The sequence below is a fragment of the Pistacia vera genome, unplaced genomic scaffold, assembly GCF_008641045.1.
Source record: "Pistacia vera cultivar Batoury unplaced genomic scaffold, PisVer_v2 Contig117, whole genome shotgun sequence".
Lineage (NCBI taxonomy): Eukaryota > Viridiplantae > Streptophyta > Magnoliopsida > Sapindales > Anacardiaceae > Pistacia > Pistacia vera.
Window position 1 is genome coordinate 461,239 of NW_022195215.1, and position 13,775 is coordinate 475,013.

At 33.2% G+C, this 13,775-nt stretch overlaps 2 protein-coding genes across 2 annotated transcripts; both read left to right on the plus strand.

Annotated features, from left to right (window-relative positions):
• The first annotated feature begins 257 nt into the window (after window positions 1-257).
• On the plus strand, window positions 258-6,915 carry LOC116107391 (dihydroxy-acid dehydratase, chloroplastic). The gene is made up of 14 exons (XM_031393666.1): window positions 258-866; window positions 1,802-1,873; window positions 2,317-2,364; window positions 3,443-3,597; window positions 3,687-3,881; window positions 3,965-4,076; window positions 4,317-4,386; window positions 4,479-4,537; window positions 4,644-4,767; window positions 4,881-4,951; window positions 5,333-5,434; window positions 5,716-5,796; window positions 6,411-6,569; window positions 6,649-6,915. Exons 1-14 carry the CDS (start codon window positions 309-311, stop codon window positions 6,697-6,699), a joined length of 1,857 nt encoding a protein of 618 aa, XP_031249526.1. The 5' UTR covers window positions 258-308; the 3' UTR covers window positions 6,700-6,915.
• Window positions 6,916-10,391: 3,476 nt separating this feature from the next.
• On the plus strand, window positions 10,392-12,452 carry LOC116106555 (polyketide synthase 5-like). Its single transcript, XM_031392932.1, has 2 exons — window positions 10,392-10,598; window positions 11,246-12,452. Exons 1-2 carry the CDS (start codon window positions 10,421-10,423, stop codon window positions 12,238-12,240), a joined length of 1,173 nt encoding a protein of 390 aa, XP_031248792.1. The 5' UTR covers window positions 10,392-10,420; the 3' UTR covers window positions 12,241-12,452.
• Window positions 12,453-13,775: the final 1,323 nt, after the last annotated feature.

Consider the following 13,775-nt stretch of genomic DNA (forward strand, 5'->3'; position numbering starts at 1 on the left):
TAATTTATATTTTAAAGATAAAGAGTATGTTAGACTCTTATTTTTTTGAATAGACTCTGTATAATAAAAAATTTAAGTTATATAAAAAATTATTTATAAATACTCTAACATTATAATTTAAAGTCAATAATATCACAAGATTCCTTAATTAATTACGGGATAATATTAATTTTTAAAATTTTTGTTTGAAAAAGAGCCTCGATACGCGATTTGATAAGCACGTTTCCTTCGGCTATGTTTAAAAAGCAACCTAACAAGTTTGTCAAACACTTTCACTTCCAGTACTCTACTTCCACTTGGAACCAATCATGCTATCAACCTTTGTAACTTCACGCGCCACCACTTTCATCCCGGTAATCCCTCCAGTTCATGGCACTCACAACAACCACCTCCCACTCCGCCCCACATCCCTCCGTGTCACGGCTCAATCGACCGCCGAACCGGTCACCGCTGACCCCTCACCTCCACCCACCTCCTCTGCAAGTTCTCTGAAACTCAACAAGTACAGCGTCCGCATCACCGAGCCCAAGTCACAGGGAGGCTCACAGGCCGTCCTGCACGGCGTGGGCCTCTCGGATTCCGACATGGATAAGCCCCAAATAGGCATCTCTTCCGTTTGGTACGAGGGGAACACGTGTAACATGCACCTGTTGAAACTTTCGGAGGCCGTGAAGCAGGGCGTTGAAGAGGCGGGGATGGTCGGGTTTCGGTTTAATACAATTGGTGTGAGTGATGCAATATCGATGGGGACGAGAGGGATGTGTTTTAGCTTGCAAAGTAGGGATTTGATTGCTGATAGTATTGAGACTGTTATGAGTGCTCAGTGGTATGATGGCAATATTTCCATTCCTGGGTGTGACAAAAATGTAAGCTTTTTAAACATTATTAAGTTGGTTTTTAAATATGTAATGTTTATAAAGGTTTATTATTATCTCTTTTGACTTCTGGGTTTTTTTTCTTGTTAGTAAATGTGTAATGCATTCCTTGCATTTGGTGGGTTTTTGCAAGTTTAGGCTAAAATGAGTGGTCTCGTGTTTTGGTTTACGGTGTTACTTTTGAGGGATTGTTTTGTTTCAGCAAATGTTGGGTTTTCTCTTGGTGATATTTCTGTGGGTTTTGAATTAAGTTCTGGAATATGTAATTTGGTTTAATATTTATATATTTCTGGATTATTTTGTTTCTGTTCGGGTAACTACAGTATATGAAGCATATCTGCATTTATTTTATTTTATATTCCAAACATCTGCTCTGTTTCTGACTTGGTGGGATTTTGTGGATTGTTTTAGCTGTAAATTATGATCCTATGATTTCGGTTTAAGTTTTAAATCTTCTGGGTACGCTTTGTTGGGGGTGGGGGTGGGTAGCGGGATTAAGAGTTCATTTTTTAATATTTCATTTCTGCTGCTGTACAGCGGTTTATATCTTATTGTTGTAACTGTGACAAAATTTGAGCTCTTCTGTATTTTTTTTTTTTTTTTTTCCGCTGTGCCTTTGAAAGGCATGGTGGACATCATAGACATTGAGTCTAGAGCATTCTCCTAAGCATTATGGGTATCCTTTTTAATTGTTATTTTCCTGCGGTGTGATTCATCGCCGCCGTAAGTGCCATTTTAGCTAAAAATGTTTACTAATTCTATGATATTTTACAAAGTGATTGCTGCTCATCTTCGTCTTTCAGTTTCTCCTTTGAATTTTCCTTTGAATTTGAATTGACTTTGCTTTGGTATAGTTGGCATTGTGCAAAATACGTTCCGTAGCATAATTTATATGATATTTGAATCTAATGCCAATTAATTTGTAGATGCCAGGTACAATTATGGCAATGGGGCGGCTCAACCGACCGGGTATAATGGTTTATGGTGGAACAATCAAGGTTTGAGACTTGTGTTCACTTGTTGATATGTTTTGCTTGTAATGAACATAATTAGTTAGTTTATGATTGGTTTGTTTGATTCCACGATTAGATTTTTTTTTTTGCCGTAAAACCTTGTTGATTTTCACTGACATGAAAGGTTTTAGCTAGTTAATTCTCAATTCTTGCTCTCCAAATGACTTGTGTTCTTGTTAGTCTCCAAAATTTCAATTTGGCTTATAAAAAAGAATATGTAATGCACAGAAACAAGTTTAACTAGATTTTTGAGAGTTGCCATGTCCAACACCTAATGTTAGCATTGGTGCGTCTAACTTATTTCTTTGTTACAGGTCATAGGTTGCCATTGTTCTCATCTATTTCTAGTGTTGGTGATTTTAGATAATAAACATGTAAAATTTTTGGTGTGCACTTAATAAATGTTTTTTACATTATTTCTTTTGCAGCCTGGTCATTTTCAAGGCCATACATATGATATAGTATCAGCTTTCCAGGTACGCTAGAATTTTTTGTTCACTAAATGTCTGGGCAGTTTCTAAAATGCATTTACATTCTTAGATTCTTTTCTATTTCTATGGATATTTCTTCTCTCTTTTCTACCTTTTTTGATTCCCTCTATGACATACAAGACTCACATGACATGGAAGTGCCACATTTAGATGAAGTTTATATTGGTAGCATGCTGTTTGAACATTGGAGTAATATGCAATGGGCATTATTTTAATTGGAAGTAGGGAATGATATTGAATATGGCTCTAAAATAAAGTGTGAAGTACAACTGGACATATCTATGATATAGATTAAGTAAAGAAGTCAAGATTTCTCAAGCCATACTGGGTTCTTATGAATCTTTAATTCTCTGACAATCCTCAGACCTCCTATTCCTGTAGAAACCTATAAATAATGACCTTTGACCTAAATTGTTCTTGGTTAATTTATGTGTTGAAACACATGGAAAGAGGTGCTGTTAATATACTTCTGCTGAGATTGCACATCAAATTTTTGCAGAATTGTAAATTGAATATTCTAAATAGTATATAGACAATTGGAACCCAACTGATCATGTAAATTTTTTTTGTGCATTACGCAATACTATATTTGTGCATGGAGCATTAGAAGGAAATTAATTTCTATGTGGTGATTTATCTGTCATGACTTTTGGATATTAAGATCATGATGAAAAATTCTTATGCAACGGTAAATATCTTGGACTGCTTGAACAATATATTACGGCATCTGTTTTTATGAAAAATTCTAGAAAAGCAGTACAATTTTCAAACTGCCTATGATAATGCTTCTAGCAGATTGTCAGTGGCTTTTAGGTGGGACCTTTGTTCTTGTAGGAAGAGTTGAATTGCTGTATATACTTTACGAGACTATAACAATGCTCCAAGGGATGACTATCAACCTAATTACTACTTTTTTGTGATGCATTCCCATATGATTAGTGTTTTGAGATCTTTATAGAAGCATAATCAACCTGCTTTAAAATTGTGATTTATTTATGTGGAAAATTTCTTCTGACGATTTTCTCAATTCATCATCATTATCATGATGGGAATGTTGTTCCAGGTTTATGGAGAGTATGTTAGTGGATCCATAAGTGATGAGCAGAGAAGGAATGTACTCCTTAACTCATGCCCAGGGGCAGGAGCTTGTGGTGGAATGTATACGGCTAATACCATGGCATCTGCAATTGAAGCTATGGGAATGTCTCTTCCTTATAGGTAGAACTATGCACTTGCAGGTTCTTTCTGATTGGTGTTTTTAGGCCATTCTCCCTTCCCTTGGCTTGAAATTTGTTCATTTTTTACAGCTCTTCCATACCTGCTGAAGACCCATTGAAGCTAGATGAATGCCGCCTAGCTGGAAAATATCTTCTCGAATTATTGAAATTGGACTTGAAACCACGAGACATAATCACTCAAAAATCACTACGTAATGCGATGGTTATTGTAATGGCACTGGGCGGGTCTACCAATGCTGTACTACACTTAATTGCTATTGCAAGGTAAGGAGAGTTTTGTGCCAGTTTCTCCCTGTATACCAATAGTTTTCATCCTATGCGGATAGCTCAGTCAAGAATCATGGCAGGTCTGTTGGTCTGGAGTTAACTCTTGATGATTTTCAGAAGGTCAGTGACGAGGTTCCATTTCTTGCAGATCTAAAGCCCAGTGGTAAATATGTCATGGAGGATGTACATAAGGTATGCATTTTAGTGAAACATATTGTTTGTAATATTTTGTTTCTTATATATAATGCCAAGCTTTAAATTACATGGTGTTTTGTGTCATTCCTTATGCCTCAAAAACTTGACTCAACTAAGCCTCAATCTGAAACTAGTTGGGGTTGATTGCTGGATCCTTTTCTCAATTGGTACCCTGATCGGTTTATATGGTCATTAGTCTTTTTTCTTCACGAGTGCAAGTAATTGTTGTTTTTTTAGATTGGAGGAACACCAGCAATCATCCGATATCTTTTGGAGAATGGTTTTCTAGATGGAGATTGCATTACTGGTATGTAATATGGATTTTATGAGAAGTCTTTGCAGCCATTTGTTTATTTTTTAATTTTTATGTTATACTAACACAAGAAATTCCTACTCTAGTTACTGGCAAGACACTGGCTGAAAATGCAGTGAACTTCCCTCGTTTATCAGAGGGGCAGGTTGGAAGCATTTTCACTTTATTCAGAAATTAATTGATTGATTATTGCTGTCACTTTTTGTATTGTAATAACCAGCGAGATGTCTCTATATTGCTTTTGTTTTCAGGACATAATAAGACCACTGTCAAACCCTATCAAGAAAACAGGCCATCTCCAAATATTATATGGAAATGTTGCATCACAGGGTTCTGTAGCAAAAATTACTGGAAAAGAAGGGCTATACTTCTCTGGTGTTATTTTCTGTTTCTTACAGATTTTTTTAAGTCCTGTTTCCTGCTAGACTGTTTTAGTTATATTTAGTCCATTGTCTGTAAGATCATGGTTAAATGAATTTTCTTTTCAGGTCCTGCCCTTATCTTTGAAGGAGAGGAATCTATGATTGCAGCCATCTCTGAGGATCCTATGAGTTTCAAAGTATGCTCAAGTTTTATGTATAGACCTTTTTTCTTTTCTACTATTTCTATGTTGTGTAATCATGGGTAATTATTTGTTAGCCTAAACTAATATTTCTCGAGTATTTTGGGGAAAATATGAAAAATGTCAAAATTCGTTCCTAGCTCTGTAAGTAAAGCTTCTGAACTCCTTTTTTAGCACTTTAGCAGTCTCTTTTCAGTTTGAAGGTCACCTTTGTTGACACATGTTTTTTTATTTTTTCATTTTTTTTATTGGCTTAGGATTACACGAAAACCTGTATAAGTTCAGTTTTTCTTCCAAAAACTCATGGAGTTTCTTCTTCTGTCTACGTCAAAGTGGTTTTGGAGGATCTGTTTTTTCCTTACATTTGTCATATGCCAGGGAAAAGTGGTCGTCATAAGAGGAGAAGGGCCGAAGGGAGGGCCAGGCATGCCTGAAATGTTGACACCAACAAGTGCAATAATGGGAGCAGGTCTTGGAAAGGTATTTTTTTTCTTCAGATCTATGCTTGGATTTGCTAAATTGTTTGATTTGATGCTCCTTCTAAATTTTAAAATGACGTATTAATAACAATTATCTTTCGTTAACGATCATATGGGTGCTATCAACCATTGGCATTGGTGATTTAATGTGGTAGTCACTTTTTCTTCTTTGACCGTTAATTATTTGCTTTCGACTAGACTCGTCTTCCCCTGGTTGACGAATTGAATATTTTTCAGCTCTGACATCAAGTTTCATTTGGATATTGTCACTGTACATTGCAGGAAGTTGCACTGCTCACCGATGGTAGGTTTTCTGGAGGTTCACATGGATTTGTTGTTGGCCACATTTGCCCCGAAGCACAGGTGCATTAACTTTTCATATATATATATATATATATATATGTAGACAGAATTTTGTTGGCTCTCCCTCTTAATTCTTCTAGATTATACCCCTTTGTTGCTGTTCTTCCTAATCTATCCTTTTGTTCTCTCTATTCTTTGTCTGTTTCTCCTCCAGGTTATCCATCAAAACAAGTTCTCATCTGTCTTTGATTTACTTCAAATTTTTTCTTCCTTAACAAAACCAAAACGCATGCAAAGAACCTAAATTTTTGAATGAGGGAAATATGAATACTAAATTTCAGAAATATTAACACTATGATTGGTAGAATTGAAGGAAAAATGAAGTGAGGGAGATCACTCATCTTCCCTTTCATTTGTTTAAAAATGGAAGAGGGAGAAAACATAATCGTCAGTTTCACCATTTCATATCCTTCAAGGGAAAAGAAAAGAAAAGCCATTACAAATTAATGCAGCCATTCTCTATTTTGTGTCTTCCCTCTTACATGAAGTGTTAGAGAAGAAACAAGTGAACTCTTTGAGGGCAATTTTTTCCTTCAAAATTTTGATTAAGAGTACATTGAGTTACTTTGATTTCCTTTTACTATCATTAAGACTGCATTTCTAATTAATTCCAGGAGGGTGGCCCAATTGGTCTGATCCAAAATGGAGACATCATCACCATTGATGTACAGAAGCGAAGAATAGATGTTCAGATAACAGATGAGGAAATGGAAGAGCGAAGAAGAAAATGGACTACTCCTCCATATAAGGTTAACCGAGGAGTTCTTTACAAGGTATGCGAAAATACACCTTGACACCATCTTTTGTCTATACTAAACTCTTAAGTAAATGATCTCTTTGATTCATCTCCAGTACATCAAGAACGTGCAATCAGCTTCAAATGGATGCGTGACTGACGAGTAGTGGAGATGACACATTTATAGATGACTATAGAGCGTTACAGCGGCTCAAAATTCAGTCTTTTCCTATTTAAAACTTAATTTAGAAGTTTTGCTCTGTTGGGTATTTGTTCTTCAGTACAATTTTGAGATCCATGGATGTGAATGTGATTAGACTTTTTAGAGATTGTACTAATATTGGATTAAACTCTTTTGGGTCATAAAGAGTTTATTTTTAGTATGTTTGTCAAAAGTAAATTTTTACCAATTGTTTCTGAAAGTAAAAGTTTGGGTCCATTTGTTTTATTATTTTAGATAGGATTTTGGGAATAATATTGAGTAGTTGAATAGAGGAGTATTACGAGGTAAAATTTAAAAATTAAAAAAAAAAAATCCTATAGGTTTGCTAATTTAACTAAATATCTTAATATATAAAAATTTTGTAAAATGACAAAAACACTTCCACCGTTCGTAGTGTCAGATTTCGGCCATTACCATCGGAATTTGGTTGAAAAATTGCGTAACGATACATATCGGTCGAATCTGGCGGGTATGGCGTCGACATGACCTTTTCCGGTCAGATCCACAGATGTGGCCATCGACGGTCGCAAAAGTCCATCTTTTGTGGTCAGTGACAGCTAAAAATATGGCCGTAGTTGTTGGTTAACGATGACTATTTCTTTGGCCGTTAGATCTGGCCTTTTTCGGCCAGATCGGTGAATTACCGGCTAGTTCTTGTCGTGGTATAGGCCGTTGTGATCATTGTTTTAAAACCCGGACCGGAGGGCAAATTGTTTTGCTGTCCAGGTCACGGGTCAACCGGTCCAACCGGTTGGACCGATGACGTCAGCAATATTTTATTTTTAAAAAATTACTATTAACCCCTTAAATTTTCAATATATTTAAAATTCCCCTAAAAAAATTCAAATTGGTCCCTAAAATTTTTATTTATTCCAAAAATGTCCCAATAAAATTACCAATTAATCCCTAAACTTTTGATATATCTCCAAAATACCCCTATAAAATTACAATGTAACCCTCATAATTTTAAAATATTTCAAAAACCCCCCTAAGACCTAAATCAGACAGGAGAAGCTGTCGGTTCCCGGTCCGACCGGTCGGTTCGGTCCGATTTTTAAAACAGTGGTTGTGATAGATTCTGGCTATCACCGACGGTGGTTGTCGGAATCTGGCAAGTATGGGTTGGTGGGGGTATTTTTGTTAAATTTTAAACTTTTTTTTCTAGGGGTATTTAATGAAATTAATAAACTTAAGGGGTCTAAAATAATTAAAAAAAATATAGTAATATTTATCAAATAATGTGTCAAATTAGGAATGTGGGTAGAAATATGGAACCAAACACACCTATATTTTTATGAGTAATGCTATGCTTGCTCACGATCTTACTAACCATCTTATTATTCTTTGTTAAAATTACATATGGTACCCGTACTATGCTTTATATTTACACAGGATAGTAAGATGATTTATAAGATCGTGAGTAAGCATAATATTATTATATTTTTATACTTTTAACAGATTCTTCAAATTAAGTTATAAAAAAGGGTTTTGGGTGTTTATTTTATTTATCTTATTATGACTATAAGATCAATTAATATAAAATTTACCCATGGTTATATTATAAAGTATCAAATACTATTCTATTGGAGAGTTTTTTTTCTTTTTCAATAATCATAGGAGTTAAATATATTTTGTTAAACAGTAGAGTAAATAACCTTTGGCTTCGATCTTTCTTGAAAGAATGATGCTGTTTGCCGCTAATCTAATTTATAAAGTATTTCATGTACTACAATTTTATACTTAAATGAAATTACTTTAAAGCCATAGATTGTTTCCTTATGAAAGGAAACTTCTCATACCACAAACATTAATTTCCATTTTATGCGTAAACTCGATGTTCATACTTGATTTGAAATGAAAGTAGATACAGTTTATAAGCATCATCACGACATATGTTTTGCAACAAATGAAAGACTCAAGGGAAAGGTTCCGAGCCCCAATTTTTTAACACAAGTTTTAAACGGTTAGATTAAAACATTTGAATAGATGAGATTGCATCTCAGTTATGATAATTTCAAAATGGTTTAATTATGTAAGTTATATTGAATCTCAATCACTCAAAAGTCCTTTAATTCAATGACTTATAATCCTATAAATTGTGAAAAAAAAAAAAAAAATTTGTTTGTAAAGCTCTTTAATGAGTTGTGAAGTTCCATATAAAATAAGGAGAAGTAATTATAAAGATAATTAAAATTCGAAATGATCTAAAAATACCGTTGTGCAAATGCTAGCCATAATGGTGAATCAATTTCAACCTCTACAATAAAAATATTATCTTGTACAATTTGTTGGGTTTCTTTATTGAATATTCAACTCCAACACTTATTTCTATTATGCAATCAAGTTGTTAAAGGCCTTGTGGAAGTATCTCAAACACATTTTCTTCATTCTTCATGTTATGAGTTGCATGCTTGATAAAAATTTTAAAATGATATTTGTTTAATTAATCAAGAAATATTTTATCTCTTATATCTAAAAATCATATTGTTGTTAAATCTTTTATGTGCCGTTAAATTAGGATTGATTTATAAAAATCTAATTTTGTATTATCTTCTACATTAACTTTGTAAAGTTTTTACTAATATGTTTTTTTTTTTTTTTGGTTTGTTTTAATACCACTTGAAGAACAGAAACACGAAAATAATAAGAAAAACCGAAACATAGTTTTCATTAGAAGGTCAATTTTTACAGGCTTTTCTTCTAATTTCTCGCCAAACAAGGAGAGGTTCAATGATAAAACTCATGACCTAATAGTAAAAGCTTCGTGAAAAATGTAATAAAAAGAAAAGAAAAAAAATTAAAGCATGTTAAATAAAAAGAACAATGCCAATCGGGAACTGAGAGTGCCAATACCGATACGTATTGTACCATGTTTAATTGATTGTGAATTGTTTTGGTTGCTCTTAAGAGTGACGTGATTTAATCAATAGGGTGGAGACTTAATAACAATACTCTTAATATTATTTTAGTCTTCAACCTTTAAAGCTTTTAATATCATTTTGCGTGATGCTAAATAGCCCCCACTATTTATCTTTCAAAACCCCCTTTTTTAACATTTTTATTATAATATCCTTAAGAATTATACCTTGATGCACCATACATTACCTCCCTTAATATATATATATATATATTAAAAACAGGGCCATAAACACCTTTAATGAAGAGGAATTTTAGTGTTCACTGACAAGTATCAAAGTGTTACTTTTTACTCTATATATAGTAAACCCACATTACTTAGCTAGAACCTCATGCACCAGATTGGAAAATTTGTATTAACAAAATATTTTCCATGTTTATTTACATTTAAATTGAATTTTTCATAATTCATTGTTAGGTTTTCATGCTTACAGATAAAAGTCAATAAGTAATTAGTGATTTCGAGAAATTTTTTAGGGTTTTAAAAACTGTCAACAACTAACTGTTAAGAAATATCGTTTTTCTAGTAATCAAATACTTTATTTATTTTTTCTCTTTTTTATTTACGTAAATGTTGACCACATTACAAGTATCCTTATTTAGAACATTTTTTTTTCATTTTTTAAGTGCTTGTGTAAAAGAAGCATGATGGTTTAATGCTTAAGGTGTTTGTATATAAATAGGAGTTACCAATAGAAGAAAAATATAACTCAATTATAAGAATAAGAATAGTTTTTTTGAGAGCGAAAATGGTTAGCGTGGATCAAATTCGCAAGGCTCAACGTGCTGAAGGCACTGCCTCAATCCTTGCAATCGGAACAGCGAATCCTCCAAGTTATTTCGATCAAAGCAAATTTCCAGACAGTTATTTCAATATGACCAATAGCCAGCACATGACAGAACTTAAAAAGAAAATGCAGCGCATGTGTAAGAAATACTTTTATTTTTCTTTTAATATTTCCTATCTGCTGATTACTTTATAAGTTTCCATATTTCTAGCTATTCTATTATCTAACATATTGAGTACTCAAATTCGTGTATAGATACTGAATACATTCTAGGTTTGTTAGATATCGTTTACCAAATAGTTCTTTAAAATGATTTTACACGATAATAATAATAAAAAAAAAAGTTTGTATTCTCTATATTTGATAATGTGATGTATATGTATCATTTCCTAAAAATAAGATTTGAAGGAAACTTTAAAAAAAAAAAAAAAAAGAACATTTCTAAAATAGAAGTTCGAAAGTGAATTTGTTTTTCGTATTTAAAAAAAAAAAAAAAACCATTTTGTAGTAGTGATAGCAAAGAATATTTTTCATGTTTTCTAAATTCAAAACACCCAAAGTCCTTTTACAAAATTGACGTAAAAGAAAAACTTAGTACGTGAACTTTGAAGTAGTGTTGTAAAAACATAATTATCATTGATCGAAAAATTACTTTGTCCACCTTAAATGAAAATTTTGAAAGGATTTTTTATCTACACATCTCTCTGTGTGACAAATATCATCTGAGTTGTTATGGAAAGTATATGAAAGAATACAATATAACCAATACATATCCAATTATTTCAGGTGATAAAACCATGATAAAAAAACGACACATGTATGTAACGAACGAGTTTGTGAAAGAGAACCCGTATTTGCGTGAATACAGTATGCCTTCATTGGATGCTAGACAAGATAAAGCTGCTATACTAATATCAGAGCTGGGCAAAGAAGCCGCGAATAAGGCATTAGAGGAATGGGGCCAACCCAAGTCCAAAATCACTCACTTAATTTGTTGTACCACTATGGGTGCATTCTTACCTGGGATTGACTATAGAATTGTCAAGCTATTAGGCCTTGACTTATCTATTAAGCGAATCATGTTGTATCAACAAGGTTGTAATGGAGGTGGCACTGTACTACGAATAGCCAAAGACCTAGCTGAGAACAATAAAGGTGCACGTGTCCTCATTGTGGTCTCTGAGGTAACTTTGGTTGGCATGCATGGCCCTAGTGAGACTGATGTTGATGTTCTTGTTAGCCACTCCTTGTTTGGTGATGGCTCGGCTGCTCTTATAGTTGGTGCAGATCCTGTGCCTAGTGTTGAAAATCCCATCTTTGAACTAGTTTCTACAGCCCCAATATTACTGCCTGATAGCCCTGAGGCTATTTCTGGAGCTATCCGTGAGAGTGGGCTCTTAATTCATATTGGGAAGGAAGTTCCCGAACTTATCGCAAATAACATTGAGAAGAGACTGATTGAGGTATTCAAACCTCTAGGTATTTCTGATTGGAACTCAATCTTTTGGGCTGCACATCCTGGCGGACCTGCAATTTTGGACCAAATTCAAGCCAAGCTAAGTCTTAACCCAGAGAAGTTACGTGCAACTAGACATGTGCTTGGTGAGTATGGTAACATGTCAAGTGTAACTGTACTATTTGTTTTGGATGAGATGAGAAAGAAATCAGCTAAAGATGGACTCAAGACCACAGGAGAAGGATTGGAATGGGGAGTGCTTTTTGGATTTGGTCCAGGACTTACTATTGAAACCTTGCTCCTTCACAGTGTCAATGTTGCTTAGAGGCTTCTATTACTGATTTACTTTCCATTCCTTCTAGAGCTTCTTTTTTTTTCTTTAAATTTTAATTATAGTTATTTGTGTTTCAGTTTTTATTAAGAAGGATGTGTCGAGACTCCGGGAAAGTTGTTGTGATGAAAATTTTAATTTCTCATATGACATAATTAATAAAATATCTTATACTGTCACGAAGATTTAATCTGGATTTTTAATTATCTTCATCTATATTTAGGTTTTTTTTCTAGTATTATAAGAATCCAGTCTAAGTTGGCAACTGCCAAATGTTTTCTTTTTTTCTTTTACTTTTTTAAAATTCCGTTTAAACTTTGAAAGAAAACATTTATTGTAAATAATACATTTATATTATCAATGTTGGAATGGATTTATTTCAAAAAAAAAAAAAAAAAATGATGGAATGGATTTTAAAATCTCTCAAATACTGAGTGTCATTATTAAAATTTAAGGACTAATATAATGGTCAAGCTAAGAATATTAAAGATCACTTCATCTATTGAAGTTTGAAGATGTCTTGATCCTTCAGTGACCTTCTAAAGTTGAAAATTACAGAATGTTGGACTTGTTTAAAATTAAAAATAAAAAAAATTAGAGAGAAAATGAGAAAATTTGTATTAATTCTAGAGAATCGTATAAACACGGAAAGATAATTGGATATTTAGAAAATGAATTAAATACATCTTAACAAAACATAACCTTCTTTGATAGTCATATGAACCTTTGAGGGACTTTTAAAAATCTTAACAATATTCCGTAATTTGCCAGTTAACACAATTAATAGTTTAATACACGCTTTTTCCTTTACTGGTTAGATTTTCCACGTCAACTTCTCCTTTATTTTGAAATTTTTGAATAATCTTTATTTTATTCTATTTCATTTCATTGATACAAGGAGATTAAAAAGAAATACAAAGCGCTAGAGTACAGGAGAATACAAGAAAGTCGTAGCTGTGTCTTGATCCAATTTCCTTTGCTGTAAGGAAAAAACTAAACAAAGCCAACCCAAAGACTCAATCCTTTTTTGTTTGTTTTTTAATAATAAGCATCTAGATATGATATAGAGAATATATTCTCCCTGGGTTTCCAGTCTAAAAAACCGATCCAATGACAAACCATGAGATACATACTTAATCACAAAAAAGAAAAAAAAAAAAAAAACACATTTAAATTTTGTAAAGGAAATCAAGCCCTTAATTATGGCAATATTGTTTAGTATCATTAGAATATTGTGTGAGTTGTCAGAATGTTTAATCACCAAAGCGGTGCATTATTGAAGCTTGCAAAATTTTTCACCTGGTAAATGATACATTCTTCAGTTTTGATGCACACAATTTCCAGCCCAAAGGTGGTTATTATTTATGTTAAAATTGATGGTTGCATAAGGTTAGTTTAGGAAATACACTGGTCTTGAAAATTCAATACACTTAAAAGTGGTTGATTTTTCAATTGACATGTGTTTTCCTATGAAGTGGAGGATGAACAATGGCCTAGAAAGGCTATCTACTCAAAGGAGATTTTTTTTT

Excerpts from the sequence above, each read along its gene's own strand:
- LOC116106555 (XM_031392932.1), top strand. The coding sequence starts at position 10,421 with ATGGTTAGCGTGGATCAAATTCGCAAGGCTCAACGTGCTGAAGGCACT. Across the intron at positions 10,599-11,245 it reads AAAGAAAATGCAGCGCATGT|GTGATAAAACCATGATAAAA; the intron begins GTAAGAAATACT and ends CAATTATTTCAG.
- LOC116107391 (XM_031393666.1), top strand. The coding sequence starts at position 309 with ATGCTATCAACCTTTGTAACTTCACGCGCCACCACTTTCATCCCGGTA. Across the intron at positions 3,882-3,964 it reads CACTTAATTGCTATTGCAAG|GTCTGTTGGTCTGGAGTTAA; the intron begins GTAAGGAGAGTT and ends GAATCATGGCAG. Across the intron at positions 4,538-4,643 it reads CTCGTTTATCAGAGGGGCAG|GACATAATAAGACCACTGTC; the intron begins GTTGGAAGCATT and ends TTTTGTTTTCAG.